At 62.2% G+C, this 14,617-nt stretch overlaps 1 protein-coding gene across 2 annotated transcripts in view; it reads right to left on the bottom strand.

The window, feature by feature from the left end:
- SND1 (staphylococcal nuclease and tudor domain containing 1) overlaps positions 1-14,617 on the bottom strand; it is a 576,429-nt gene that overhangs the window by 16,340 nt on the left and 545,472 nt on the right. For both annotated transcript variants that reach the window (XM_050952703.1, XM_050952694.1), the window contains one exon: positions 2,185-2,373. In XM_050952703.1, the coding sequence (XP_050808660.1) occupies positions 2,185-2,373 (189 nt within the window). The remainder of the gene's footprint in view (positions 1-2,184; positions 2,374-14,617) is intronic.

The raw sequence follows: 14,617 nt of genomic DNA on the forward strand, positions 1-14,617 counted from the left end.
AACGCAGGAACCAGACGTATCCCCCACTGGCCTGGCGGGGTGAAGGAGCTCGGCATTGGGACGGACCTGCCAGGCCGCTGGATCACCCAGGCCGAGATTCATCTGGGGCTTCCGGCTGCAGGATCAGTGCCCCCGAGGGAACGGCACTGGGAGCAGCTCCAGGGCCAAGGTGGTGCCCGGGAAGGGCTGGGAACGGCTCCAGGGCGGGGCCTGGGAGTGGCTCGATTGCTGCCACGGAAGAAGGACCCTCCACCGAGGTGGGCTCTGGCAGCTAATTGAGCTGCTGATTAAGTCCCACTGCTGTCTTCGGCGACAGCTCTTTCGAATCGGGTCCCACAGTGCCTAAAGCCGGCCCTGGCAAGAGGGGAACGAGAGCACACAGAGCCCCTGGCATGAGGGAAAGGAGGAACGGGGGGGCACACAGAGCCTGTGGCACGAGGGAAAAGAGGAACGGGGGGGCACACAGAGCCTGTGGCACGAGGGAAAGGAGGAACGGGGGGGCACACAGAGCCTGTGGCACGAGGGAAAGGAGGAACGGGGGGGCACACAGAGCCCCTGGCACGAGGGAAAGGAGGAACGGGGGGGCACACAGAGCCCCTGGCATGAGGGAAAGGAGGAACGGGGGGGCACACAGAGCCCGTGGCACGGGGGAAAGGAGGAACGGGGGGGCACACAGAGCCCGTGGCACGGGGGAAAGGAGGAACGGGGGGGCACACAGAGCCCCTGGCACGGGGGAAAGGAGGAACGGGGGGGCACACAGAGCCCGTGGCACGAGGGAAAGGAGGAACGGGGGGGCACACAGAGCCCCTGGCACGAGGGAAAGGAGGAACGGGGGGGCACACAGAGCCCCTGGCACGAGGGAAAGGAGGAACGGGGGGGCACACAGAGCCCCTGGCACGAGGGAAAGGAGGAACGGGGGGGCACACAGAGCCCCTGGCACGAGGGAAAGGAGGAACGGGGGGGCACACAGAGCCCCTGGCACGAGGGAAAGGAGGAACAGGGGGGCACACAGAGCCCGTGGCACGGGGGAAAGGAGGAACAGGGGGGCACACAGAGCCCGTGGCACGAGGGAGAGGAGGAACGGGGGGGCACACAGAGCCCCTGGCACGGGGGAGAGGAGGAACGGGGGGGCACACAGAGCCCCTGGCACGGGGGAGAGGAGGAACGGGGGGGCACACAGAGCCCCTGGCACGGGGGAGAGGACAGGAAGAGAGGGGAGGGGGCAACGGGGCCCCCGAAGGGATGGAGGGGGGCAACGGGGCCCCCGAAGGGATGGAGGGGGGCAACGGGGCCCCCGAGGGGATGGAGGGGGGTAATGGGGTCCCCGGGGGGATGGAGGGGGGCAAAGTGCCCTGCTGACTGCACTGAGCCCGGCCACCAGGAGCAGGGGAGGGAGGGACACCCCGGTTCGTCACCCCAGCCCGTGGGGAGTCAGGCACAGGGAGAGGTGGTGACATGGCCAGGCCTCCCCCAGCGAGGCAGCGCCGGAGCTGGGAACAGAACCCAGGGGCCCTGAGTGCCCCACTACAATCACTAGGCCTCACTCCCCCCCAGAGCCATCTGCCTGCTCACGCCCTAGCACCTGTTCCTCTAAGGAGACACCTCGCTGGGAGCCCCTCCGGCGACCTCCTGCATTGCCGCTGCATGGTGGAGCTGGAGACGCGGCCGGGGCAGAGGGCACGGTCTGCTGGGATCTCCAAGGATCCCTCCCCAGGCCTATGTGTTGTGCACGGCCTGTCCCTGTCGCTGGGCAGGGTACCCCACAGAATGGGCTGCGGGGTCCCCAGGGGACGAGGCAGCGGGAGCTTACCCACGTCAGCTGATTGAGGCAAACCCCAGGCTGCTCCCTAGTGCCCCCCAGCAGGCCCCAGAAGGCTGTGGTGGTGCAGCCGTGCAGGATCCCACCCCAGGCCAGGCCAGGCGAGCGGGTATTGACCCATGCTGGCATGTTCCCAGCGCCCTCCCCTGCTCAGAAACCTGCAGGCGGGCACTGCCAGCCGCCTGGTCTCTGGGAATGGAGGGAGGGATGTGAGGTCAGGAGCTGGGAGGACAGCCGGGGGGCTGGGCCTGCAGAGGCCCCCTTGGCCCTGGTGCTGGGGGATGCAGTGGGAGAGCCCCAGGCAGGGAAGGAACCAGGCCCCCTCATGCCAGCTCCCCCTCCCGTGGAACGGACCCGTCTCTTACCTTCTCCTTCTTCTGCTTGGCGGCCTCCTCCGCGGACAGCAGGGCCTTGTAGTAGGAGCTGCGCTCGGCCGTGAAGTGCACCTTGGAGAGCGCGTGCTCCACCAGCGCCACCGACAGGTTCAACCCCTCGATGTGCAGCCAGCCAATGAAATTCCCAGCCTTGTCCATGCTCTCCACCTCCACCTCCGCCTGCGGGCACAGACGGGCAGGCCGGTCAGCGGGCAGCCGAGGGGCAGGGGGAGCACGGGGGGGCTGGGGAGTGCAGGGCTGCTGGACACGGAGCCAAGGGGCAGGGTGGGCAGGCACAGAGTCTCGGGGAAAGGGTAGCATGGGGGGAGGGCTGGGGGGCATGCAGTCTCAGGGAAGGGGTAGAATGAGGGGAGGGCGGGGGGTACAGGGAGGGGCAGGGCTGGCGGGTGCACAGCAGCGGGGAAGGGGTAGCACGGGAGAAGGGCTGGCGGGTGCACAGCCGCAGGGAAGGGGTAGCATGGGGGAGGGCTGGGGGGCGCACAGCCTCAGGGAAGGGGTAGCATGGGGGAGGGCTGGGGGAGCACCGAATGGGTCATTAAAAGGCCTGGCCAAGGCTGGCCCATATCAACGGAAAATCCCAGTGGACCAACCACCAGGCCTGTACCCCTGGCGAGCAACGCCCGGGGGGAGGGGGATTTCCCCACCGCCCCGCTGGGAAGCTGGGCACAGACCCCAGCTCGAGAACGAAGGACGGGGGGTGAGCGGGGGCTCTAGAAGGCGCAGGGGCTCTCATCTGGGAACGAAGGAAGGAGCCAGAGAGAGGGGGCCTGACACCCGGAGGCACCACAGCTTGGCTGGGCTCTGGGTGAGCAGAAGGGCCTCCCTCCGCTGTAAGCTCCGTGCTGACCGAAGGCCGAGGCTGCCCTCGTGGCTAAGACCCCGGCGGTCCTGATACCGCTGCGTCAGCGGCCCTGCAAACGCCTGCTGCGTGCACTACTCCCGGCACCGTGGCTGTCTCTCTCCCAGGGCCCCACTCGGCAGGAGGCTGGGCTGTCTCAGGAGGTGGTGAGGCCACGTGACCTACCCTAGAGAGCAGTGAGACCTGGGGGGCTGGCACAGTGCAGAGGTTCTGCCCAAAGACCAGTCCAAAGGGGTGGGGGGGTAGCACCGATCCGGTGGCTCTGTGACGCACGGGGCGGCTTCGGCTTAGAATGGAGCCATTGCGAAGGGCTCGTCTCCACAGGGATGCTCAGGAAAGAAAAGCTGAAGGAACTAAGGGTGTGATTCGAGGCGGGTCAGTTAAATCCTATCCACCCCGTGCAGATGCTCAAGTGGCCTAAATTCAGTTCACTTAATTCACACCCTGGCGCTCGCCCTGCCATCTCCCTAGACAGCTGCTCCCCGCACTGCAGCCGCCCCCCTCCCCCAGCCGTGGGGAGCACGAGCCTTTCATCGACTCGTCTGCTTGGCTGAGTCAGTTCCCCGGGGCCTCCTCCCCTGCACGACGCTGTCGGCCTCCGAGATCCAGGAGCCAGAGCTCGAGGCTCCTGCACACACCTTACACGAGTGCTGGCCGACAGCGGCCCCCCATCCAGGAGCAGCTGGCCCCCACCAGGCCAAGCACTTCCCTGCACCCAGCCTGCTGTCTCCCGCTGCCCCTGCAGGATGTGGTTCCCCACGCTGGGGTGTGGCCGGGGCCCCACGGCATGTGCTCAGACACTTGCAAACAATGCAATGGGCCCCCTGCCCTAGCTGGCAGACAGCGCCTCCTGCGCACTGCTCCCCAACGTTGTGCTCTGAGGGCCCCGCTTCCCGCAGCCGCTGGGGGTTCTGGCAGGCCACCCCTGCTGGGGAGAGCTGACGAGCCAGCGAAATGAAGCATCAGAGAAGGAAGGAAGAGAGCTCAACCAGCCGCCGAGCGCACAGCCCTGAGAGCGAGGCCCCAGATACACAGCACCAGGGCCCTCTCCTCCTGCCAGGGCAGTGCTGGGATGCTGCGTGCCGAGCGCAGGGCACGAATGCAGGGCCGTCCATTTGAGCGGCTCTGGTAAACGCAGGAGACGCCGGCAAAGAGCAGCCCTTATGACTCGGCGCTGTTCTCAGTGAGGGGCCAGAAGTAACTTGGGCACGCGGTCCGAGCGGGCACAGTCAGAGACGTGGGTCTGCTAGGAAGCCCGGCACAGTTTGCTTGCTGCCCCCGAGTTATTGCACATAAAGCTGGTCTAGCGGGAACGACACTGACCTTTCAGCGCTGCGAGGCCCACTACGATTTGCCATGCGGACAGCCTTCCTGCCCGCTGCAATGCCATGTTAAGTGGAGCAGGGCTGGGGAGCGACTGGCGGAGCACAAGGGCCGAGGGGGGGACTGGCAGAGTGCAGGGGAGACAAGTGGAGCAGGGCCAGGGAGCGACTGGCAGAACGCGGGGGCTGAGGGGGGGAGGGGGCCTGGTGGAGCTGGCCGGGGAGCGACTGGTGGAGCACAGGGGCTGGGGAGACAAGTGGAGCGGGGCCAGGGAGCGACTGGCGGAGCACGAGGGCCGGGGGGGGGACTGGTGGAGTACAGGGGCAGGGGGGACTGGTGGAGCGGGGCCAGAGAGCGACTGGCGGAGCGCGGGGGCCAGGGAGCGACTGGCGGAGCACGAGGGCCAAGGGGGGGGGACTGGTGGAGCACAGGGGCAGGGGGGACTGGTGGAACGGGGCCAGGGAGCGACTGGTGGAGCACGAGGGCCAAGGGGGGGGACTGGTGGAGTACAGGGGCAGGGAGCGACTGGCGGAGCGCGGGGGCCAGGGAGCGACTGGCGGAGCGCGGGGGGGGGGGGGGTGCCCAGTGGACCGTGGGGACAGGCAGAAGGCAGGCTGCTCATGTTCTCCCATCCCCAGAGCAGGTGGTGATTGCGTTGGGGGTGAGCGATTTGACAGATCATCCCCTTCCCTTGGGTCTCTGAGTAAATCCGAGCGGGACAGATGCCCAGAGGAACGTCCCCTCCTGTGCTCAGTGCTTCCTTTCCTACCTACGGTGGAGTCATGACCTGGCCAGCACCACTGCCCTCTACTGGACACGTTCAGAACGACATGCGTGCGGGTCATAGGTCCTATATGCTAACAGCTGCTGGGGAGTCTCCTCTAGCTCACATGGTCAGAGCTGTGGCTTTGAGAGCAGAGGGGGCTGGGTCCTAACCCTGTTATTGCTGGGGAGACCTGGGCCAGCCCAGGCGAGAGCCGGAGTATTGTGGTAGTTTGCCAAGGGGCTGCTGCCCTCTCGCCCACAGAACAAGCTGGCACCTCAAGCAATGCCAGTCTCTAGGCCAATGGATGCTCGCTCAGGACAGTGTCTGGACCAGCCATGGTCTGTGGTATCCCGCGAGGGGCTCGCGTACCAGGGAGAGCTGCAGCCCTGGCACTGAGAAGGCATTTTGGAACAGGATGGAGCCAATCACCACCCAGTGGACTCAGCGCCGGTGCTGGAACCAGGGGAGTTGCCACACCCCCAGTCTGAAGTGTTTTCTATTATATCCAGGTGTTACTGTTTGGTTCACTGGCTCTCAGCACCCCTGAGTCCCTGCAGGCAACATCCCCCCCCGTCAGGTGAAGGCAGAGTGCCACAGGCCATGCCACGTGGCTGCCCCACATCCTGCAGAGAGCTCATCTGGCCTGGTGCACAGACGACAGCCCCTGCCCCTTTCTGCACAGCACTGGCTCCCTGCTCCGTACGAGACCTCCAGAGTGCCACTGCCTGTGCCAGCCGCAGCCCCCCTGCGTCCCAGCCACCGCTCCAGCGCTCTGGATCTGCGAAGAGGAGCCTGGGAGCTCCGGCTGCAAGAGCTGCTATTAAACATGCAGGGTCCCTCCCTCCTGCAATTATCATGCCACAGGGATCTCAAAAGGGAACCGTGGATGGGAAAAAATGACACTCAAAGCAGCACAACTGATCAAAATTAGGTGTTCTATTCAGACAGCTGCCCTGGCTGCCATGGCAACCAAAGTTTAACCAACATCTTGCCGTGTCCTCCAGCAAAGCCCCCCGCCCAGAGGCGCCTGGGCAGGGGAGCAAGGCCACCACGCTGAGCAGGCAGCAGATGGGTCAGGAGATCTCCTTGGACTGGCAAATAGGGGGCACTTTAGGGGCACTGCTAACACTCGGCCTGGGCACAAGGGTATCTCCAAGACCAACCTTCCATCACAGCTCCCAAGGGCTTCCAATGCCAATGCTTCAGGGCTCCCAGCTGATCCCCAGGCTAGGTCGGGAGGAGACTTGCCCCAGGCCACTGCACCAACCACCACTAAGACTGCTTCTTGGCCATGGCACAGGGCGCTGGAGGGCAACGTATGCAGCAGCCCCTGCAGCAGGGCAAGGCACGTGCCCGTCAGCAGCCCCGGCACGCAGCTGCGCTGATGGGCAGTTTTGCACCCAGCGTTAGTGGAGCTGGGGCCCCAAAGCAGACAGAGGGTGAGCGTGGAGCAGGGTGGCACTCAGACACCCTGCCTGGTGCTGACCCTCTCTGGCTATCGTGCCATCCTTGAGTCTCCCCACAGTGTCCTCCCTACACCCCCAGGGCTGCCCCGCAGCACGTGGTCCAGGCGATCACAGGCTGAGCTCAGATCCAGCCTCTTGCATTCACCTCTCCAGGCTGGACCAAGGCCTTTTTTCATGCACATTAAGATACACTCTCCACAACCCTACAGCCGGCCACCACAGCCCATTTCCTGGTGTAACGCCGGGGGCCAGCTCATGCCAGGGTCCCCGGGACTCAGCTGAACACCGCCAGCTCCGTAGCTGGAACCTGGCCGGCTCAGCTGTGCGGTAGGCTCGTTAGAACAGGTGTCAGCGTTACCAGAACGTGCTCCGTGTTCAGGCTTTATTGGATGCTTGAGAGTCGCTGCTGGCATGAGCCTCACTGAGAGCATCTGTGCCCCGTATTGTGGTAACATTTGAGCAGTTGTGTTGTGAGCCTCTGTGACTGCACACCACCAGCCAGGAGAGACACTAACTCGTGGGAAGGGCAGAGCTCCAAGCCCTGCCCAACAGGACGCCCCATCCACCCCAGACAGACCATTGTGGGATAGTCAACGAGAGGACAACAGACTTGTTATTCTGCCTGCTCCCGTCAGCTCAGCTTTGCAGCCCAAAGCATGCTGGGAGAAGAGACTGAAGCCCCTAAGGAGGAGGAAGAAGTGGTCCCTCTTCTGTAACTTGTTCCTCGAGATGCATTGCATGCGCCCATTCCGCTGTTGGAGAACTTTCTTCCCCTCCGTGGTGCCCAGCGGGGTGGCCTCTGCCATCTGACGCCGCTGCACGCGGGTAGCAGAGCTGCCTCCAATCCCCTCAGCTCCTTCACCCCACACAGATTCCAACAGAGAGGGGAAGGCAGCGGGGCGTGGAAGGGACCCTTACGGAAAGGTAGGGAACCGTTTCTCCTTCGTGTGCCTGCCTGTCCATTCCACTGCAGGCGAGTCGCAAGCAGACAAACCTGGAGGGGGGCTTGGAGTCTGACAACCCGTTTGACACTGGCCCGGCCGCGGACTGGCAGGGAATGGCATTGGGAGAAGCAGAGGTGTGGTTGCTGCTTTGCAAATGTCTAAGATCGGCACTTACAGAACCATGGGGTTCGAAGGGACCTCCAGGATCAGCGAGGCTAACCCCCTGCCAAGATGCAGGATTTGTTGTGTCTAAACCACCCAGTACAGGTGGCTCCAGCCTCCTTTGGAAAACTCCAGGGAAGGAGCTTCCCCGACCTCCCGAGGCATCTGTTCCATTGTCCTGCTGCTCTTGCAGTTCGGAAGTTTTTCCTGAGATTTAATCTCAATCTGCTCTGCTGTAGTTTGAGCCCATTGCCCCTTGTCCTGCCCTCTGTGGCAAGAGATCAGCTTTTCTCCATCTTTTTATGGCAGCCTTTCACGTATCTGAAGACCGCTATCACTTCCCCTCTTCATCTCCTCTTTTCTGAGCTGAACACACCCCGTTCCTTCAGCCTCTGTGCTATGGCTGGCGTTCCATCCCTCTGAGCACTTGCACCGAAAAGCCGCTGACGTTGCCTGGGCTCTGGTGGAACGGGGCCGATGCGCTAGCTGGCAGGGCTGCATTAGCCACCCGGCAGCACAAACGGCTGCCCGAAGAGACGGAAGAGGAGATTCTCTGAGTGGAAACTGGATCAGCCCTTAGCCCTATCTGCAACCGCCATGCAGTGTGTGGGGACCTAAGGGCTTGGGAGGCTCCAGGGAGGAAGCTAATGGCATTATTGCACCCAATGAACCAAGTCTCTCCTCATCTCGCCATGCAGGGGACTGGGAAGAACGTCAGCAAAGAGACATGGGCGGCCTTCGGGAGAGGGCAGAGAGAAATGTCATCCTCATGGAAAACGGTCTCAGGAGGCTCTGCCACTCCCCCTCCCTCTGGCTGGGGGGGATGGTCACCAGAAATGCTACCTTCACAGAGAGCCAGTGGCAAGGGATTCTGTGGGTGAATCCCAGTCACTTGGCTAGCGCTGCATTCAGATCCCAAGGGATGGGATCTGGCATATGCGGGTACGCTCTGACCAAGCCCTTCAGGAATCTGGCGACAATGGGGTTGGAGAAGAGGGACTGGCTCTCCAGCAAGGGGCAGGAGGCTGAGACAGCTGCCAGGTGTTCTCTTAGAGAGCACAGGGCCTAGCACTAACACTGTAGGCAGAGAAGAGTCCAGTGTCAGGGGTGCACGCTCTGGGGACCGAATGGAGCAGCACTTCCATTTAGCTGGGTTAGTGCCCCTAGGTGAGAATTTTCTCCTATTCAGATGCATTTCCTGGACACCCTGAGAACAGGCTGATAGGCTGGAGCAGAGCAGGTGGCCACAGTCCCGAGAAATCACACCTGGATCCAGCCGGAGAGACGGTGGAGACTTGACTGAAAGGTCAGTAGGGTCCAGGCCCCGCTGATGCGACAAGGATGAGACAAGCATCGTCTTGTTTGACTTTGACAAAGACCTGGGGCAGGAGGGGAAGCGGGGGAAGGCCCACAGGAGTCAGTCTCTCCAGGGAAGCAGAGATGCATGTGTCAAGGAGCCTGGGCTGAGACTGTCATGGAGTCCCTAGGCGATGCTCTGGAACTACTCCCCACAAAGCCAGGCAGGACTTTGGGGAGCCTCATCTCCCTTGGAGCAGACTGTCTGCAGGGCAAGAAGCTCACACGGCTTCACCTCCTGGGTCTCTCCTTGGAGCATTCAGTATCCTCTGCCCCTCCGTGCGCTTCCCACAGCGAGTCTGCCCAGGCGGGGTCCTGGAGAAACCACAGGGTCCTGCACCCCCACTTCGTAGTTAGATGTGACTCTCAGCCAGCCAGTAAAACAGAGGTTTATTCGATGACAGGAACAGGGTCTAAAACAGAGCTTGTAGGTACAGAGAACAGGATCCCTCAGCCGTGTCCATTCTGGGGGGCAGTGAGCCAGACCCCCATGTCTGCACTTCACTCCTCGTCCCCAGCCTGCTCCAGACTAACAACCCCTCCACCAGTCTCCTCTCCGCTCAGTTCCTTTCCCGAGCCAGGAGGTCACCTGACCTCTCTGCCTCCAACACCTTTAGCATCCCTTGCAGGGGGGAAGTGCCTGGCCATTATTTGCCAGGTGACAGCGACGGCCAGGAACTAAGCCCCCCCCCCCACAGTATTCGGAGGGAACATTAAAACCAGTCTCACTTCGTCACAGAGACCATCTCAGGAACAGAATCCAGGGCGTTTTCTGTTGGACATGGTTGCAAACAGGTCCACTTGGGGAGTCCCCCAGCGCTGGAGGGTGGATCTGGCGACAGCCAGGTGATTGGAAAGGTCCTGCTCAGTCACTCTGCGGATGCGTTCTGGAAGGTCTGCAGCGCCCCACTGGCCTAGATCCTGGCATGGCAGGTCAGGCAGGCTGTACCCAGAGGGATACTGGCAAGTTGCCAGGGGTGCGGAGATGGGACAAGAATGGCCTGGGAGAGCAGCGTGTGGGGAACGAGCAACAGATGCCGCATGGCTACAGGAGGAGCAAGCAGCGAGCGTGAGAGAGACACCATGTGCAAAGCCGGGAGGGAGGGAGCCCGCCGGAGGAGAGTATTTGATTGCTCAGGCCACTGGGGTGCCACTCGCCAGGTCTCATCAGGAAAATTTACACGGACTCTCCAAGGAGCTTCTGAGCCGTGGGATGCACCAGGCTGGGAAATCTTCTCCCCAGGGACGGGGCAGAAGCCCCACTGCTTGGGGCATTTACAATGGGACCAGGCTCAGACCGAGCGGACACTCCTACACCAGCTGATCTCCGCATCTCCAAGGCCTCGGCTGGAGGGGAGCGTGGGCCTGGCTGGGTTGGGCTGGGCTGGTGTTGTCCAGCAAAGGCACCGTGATCTCACACAGCAGCGAGCCGCACTGTGAACTCACAGGCACGGTCAGGTTTCGGAAGCGATGAGCTTTTAAATCCTCAAGGGGGTTTGCAGGCAGCTGCCCCGACCAGATGGTGCCCCTGCCGCTGCAGACAGAGCTCTCCAGCTGATGTGCACTGGGGACACTTAAAGGGAGGAGAAAATAATTTCAAGGCATCAAACCTTGTGTGTGCCACCTGCTGGCGCCAGGGCAGAGGATGTTGGCAAGCTGGCTGGCAGTGGCTCAAAGTGCAGGTACACCAGTCTCGGGGCAGGCTGTCGGCAAACAGGACACACAACCGACTGGCTGTGAGTTCTAGACTTACATTTCACTTACATTTCACCAACTAGTCACGCGGTGTGAACTCCTCAGGCCCCGTAACAACCTGGAGCCACAGACAGTCCCCTTGGGCACCCCACTCTGGCTTGCCACCTACATGAGCCTGCTTCCCTCACAGCAACAGGCTGCCAGTCCCAAGGGACCAGTCACTTACCGCAGGTCAACTGTGCTTTAGAGTTCACCGCAGAGACAACGCGTAGAGCAAGTCCTGCGATCACGGACTCGGAAAGGGAAAGCAGAGAGCTATTTACAAGGTTAAAGCAAGTGACACACACTAATGAGTTACAGCCTTAAGTTTCGAAAGACAACTTCAGCAAGCTCTCTATGTCCCTTGGGGCTAACCCAGGCCAAGCACTGGGGATCCCTTGCTTATGCCAGGAAAACCTTGCCCCTCAGACTCCAATGAGATCCAGTTCCTCCTGGGTTGGTGTTTTTATTCCCATCCCTGCTTCTGCTCTGAGCTGCAAACTCAGCTACAGGAGGACTTCACCTGCAGGACTCATCTCCACCAGGCACGGGGTGACAACAAAGTCTTTTGTCCTCATTAATGTCCCGCACTAGTGTCCATGGGCCGTCCCTGCCAGGCAGCCGTCCCACCTCCTGCTGGAAAGCAGCACTTCCCACTAGCTAATGGCTCTCTCCTGGTGATTTACAGAGACTCACAACACAAAACACTCTGATGTGTCCGTACAATATGGGACACAGATGTTATCTGCGAGATTCATGCTGGCAGCCACTCAAGCATGCCATAAATTCTAAGCACTGAATGCGCTCTCAGATCTCCAGTCCCTGCGTTACCAACCCTTACACCCAGCTCTGGGTCTGTCTGGCCAGCTGAGAGATGGGGACCTTGGCATGAGCTGGCACCTGGTCTCCCAGGTCGAGACCCCCGTGCACCTGGCAGAGCTCATGCTGCTGTCTCTGAAGCCCTGGCAAACCGCAGTCCAAGAGCGACTCGCCCTCCCGGGCTAGCGTGGGGCAGGGAGCCAGGGGCTGCCTCGTTCTATAGATATTCATTATGCTCTGGCGTCCCGCAGCGATCTTCACCCAGGATCATTACAGCAGAATTCCAGAGGCCAAGAGCCCATTCCCACTGCTCAAGCCTGTGCCCATCTGCTCCGGTTGGCAGGAGGGGCTGTGCAGATGCAGCTGGGGGGGCCAGCTGGGGCGCAGCAGGGAACGCCAATCCTCTCGGAGGGCAATGTAGGGCTATGGTCCGGGCATGCGCCAGAGCTCCCGCATGCCGTGCCGATGGAGGTGGCTCCCAGTCTCATTTGCCAGAGTTGGGGACAGAGCGGGAACCGGCGGCACCGGGCGCAGTAGCAAGGTCTGCTGAGTTCAGCCCAGCTCTGGCTCCCTCGGCTGGGCACACAGCACCTGCTGCATCCACCAGCCAGTACGCGAGTTGGCCATTCCCACAGGGAGGCCTCAGTGGGCAGTGGAGGCTCTGAGCGAGCCAGTGTGCTGCGCTGGGCAGCAGGGATCAGGGCGACTGGATGTAAGGGGTGGTGGGAGGTGAGGAGACTGGGATGACCAGGCAGAGGCAAGGAGGCGGACGCAGGGGTTGGGGCATTTCTGACCTGGTGCCCGGGCTGCGCTGTCAGGAGGTGACAGAGTAGGGAGTGAGCAGAGGATGCAGGAGGCTGAGAGGGGCTGCCAGCAACTAGCCGACGGGGGGGTCGCATCCAGGCTTCCTGCACCTATGGGCAGCCAGCACACCCCCACATGGTTACAGCCGTTCCTATCAGCCCCAAAGCCTGCGGTGGCCGAAAGGAACGGAGCGCGGGGCAGGGTGGTCCCACGCCCTGGGCTGGGGAGAGGGTGAAGCCAGGCTGGGGGCCCTGGAGTTGCTAGCCTTGGCAGGTGGCTCGGCTCTCAAGAGAGCACGGCTGCTGTAATGGTGCGTTTTGCTCCCATGAATGCTGCATGAGAGCTGCGGCGTGAGCCCCGCATTCAGCCAGCCACCTGGATCTGACGTTTGCCAGTCATTAGCACTGATACAATACCATGAATAATGGATCGCCGGGCGCTGGAAAAGGTAGCTTTGTGTTAGACGTGTGAGCAGCCCTGATTAATGCCAGGCCCTCCGCGGGCGTGGAGCCAGCCATGCCTCCGAAAGAGGCGCCAGTCATCTCACCATCACCGGCACACAGGCAACGCGGCACCGTGACAGGCTCTGCTGTGGCCCTGCTCCGAAGCTAAGCGGAGTCCAGGGCATTGGAATGTGAAGAGGCTAAACAGCAGTGTCCCAGCTCATGCCACGAGCATCTGTCCCGCAGCACCCTGGCTAATGCCAGCTGCAGGTAGGACCCCTCACTGGGCCGTATCACCAGACGTGGCGTCCCAACCCAGAAGCGGCTGCATTGCAGTGGGGGCTAAGCGAGCCCGGGGGAGTTTAACTCCAAGCAGCAGTTTTTAACCCTGGGGCGGGGGGGCTGGAGGCACGTCGGGAAAGGCAGGAGGCTGTTCTGAAGTGGAGAGACATGGACTCACAGCTGCATGCAGCCATGCCCGTGAGAAAGCAGCTAAGCCCCCCTTTCCCTGCCGAATCTGTGGGCCATAGGGCCTGCAGAAGGGAGTGTGCACGTCCCCGTACCGCAACTGTACCTGCTGCAACACCTGCCCAATTCTGGTAGTAGGAACACAGGTGGGCGCTGGCAGGAGAGCTGAAAGCTGCGGTGGATGGAAAGGGGAAGAGACGCATTTGCCTGCACCCACAGGCCAGGGAGGGGGCTGGCTCCCAGCGCTGGGACCCCAGTCGTTTAGGACCCTTCCTCATGGCTCCGCCAGGCGGAAGCAGGGTTCACGTGCATGCAAAGAGTGTTTGACCACAGAGGGGCCGAGTGTAGCCGCTGGAGCACCCAGCCTCACGTCTCTGGTGCCGTCTCAGAACTCTTCCCAAGCTCCCCTCCTAGAGTCTGGGCAAACCTAAGTGGAAACTGAGGCACAGACGGGGCAGTGGCACCCAGGTGGCGGTGCCCTGTCACCACCAGACCCAGCATCCTCCTGAGCTGCATGACAGGATGAGGATCCAGCGCCTGACGCTGAGACATGCTCCAAGGCAAGACTAGCGCTGGGTCCTTCCAGCTCCTGCCACGGGACCAGGAGTCCACGGGGCAGGCCGAGACAGGAAGACGCCGGATGCGGTGGCAGCCTGCAGAGTGGCACACCTCCCCCAGCCAGACCAGGCAAACGGCAGCTTTGATCGCCCAGTGCATCATCCCAATTGCTGGCCTGGCAGCAGAGGCGCCCGCTCCCCTAGACTGTGTCAATCGCTGCTCGGGAAGATGTGGAGTTGTCGCTGCTGCGTGGTGATAAATGGGCGGGCGTGGCCTGTTCAAGAGATAATGGGAGACTTGGCAGGCTGGGGCTGTGGCTGCTGCCGCTGCTCAGAGCCGAGCTTGGAGTCCTTCGGAGGGGAGGGTTACCAACGCAGCCTTGCCTCTGGTTCTGGAAGTGATCCAGGGCCGTTCTTATCTCCGGTGCCCAGATCCTGACAGCTCCCCTCTGCTGTGCCGCAGACAGCGCTGGCTGGTGGGCCAGTCCCCTCACACAGCCTTGGGGGACAGGTGTCCGTGGCAGGGGCTTCCATCTGAGTCAGTAGTTCCCAGGCCGAGCGCTGCCCAGCCCCGTGTCCCAGCCTTCTCTCTTCCCTGCTGCCGACTTTCATAGATAAGGCAGCCGCAGCCCTGCTCCTCAGCAGCCATCTCAGCCAGCGTTCCCGGCCCAGCCTGCGAGCTCCGACGAGAGCCGCATCCTG

Source organism: Gopherus flavomarginatus, chromosome 1 (genome assembly GCF_025201925.1).
Source record: "Gopherus flavomarginatus isolate rGopFla2 chromosome 1, rGopFla2.mat.asm, whole genome shotgun sequence".
Taxonomy (NCBI): domain Eukaryota; kingdom Metazoa; phylum Chordata; order Testudines; family Testudinidae; genus Gopherus; species Gopherus flavomarginatus.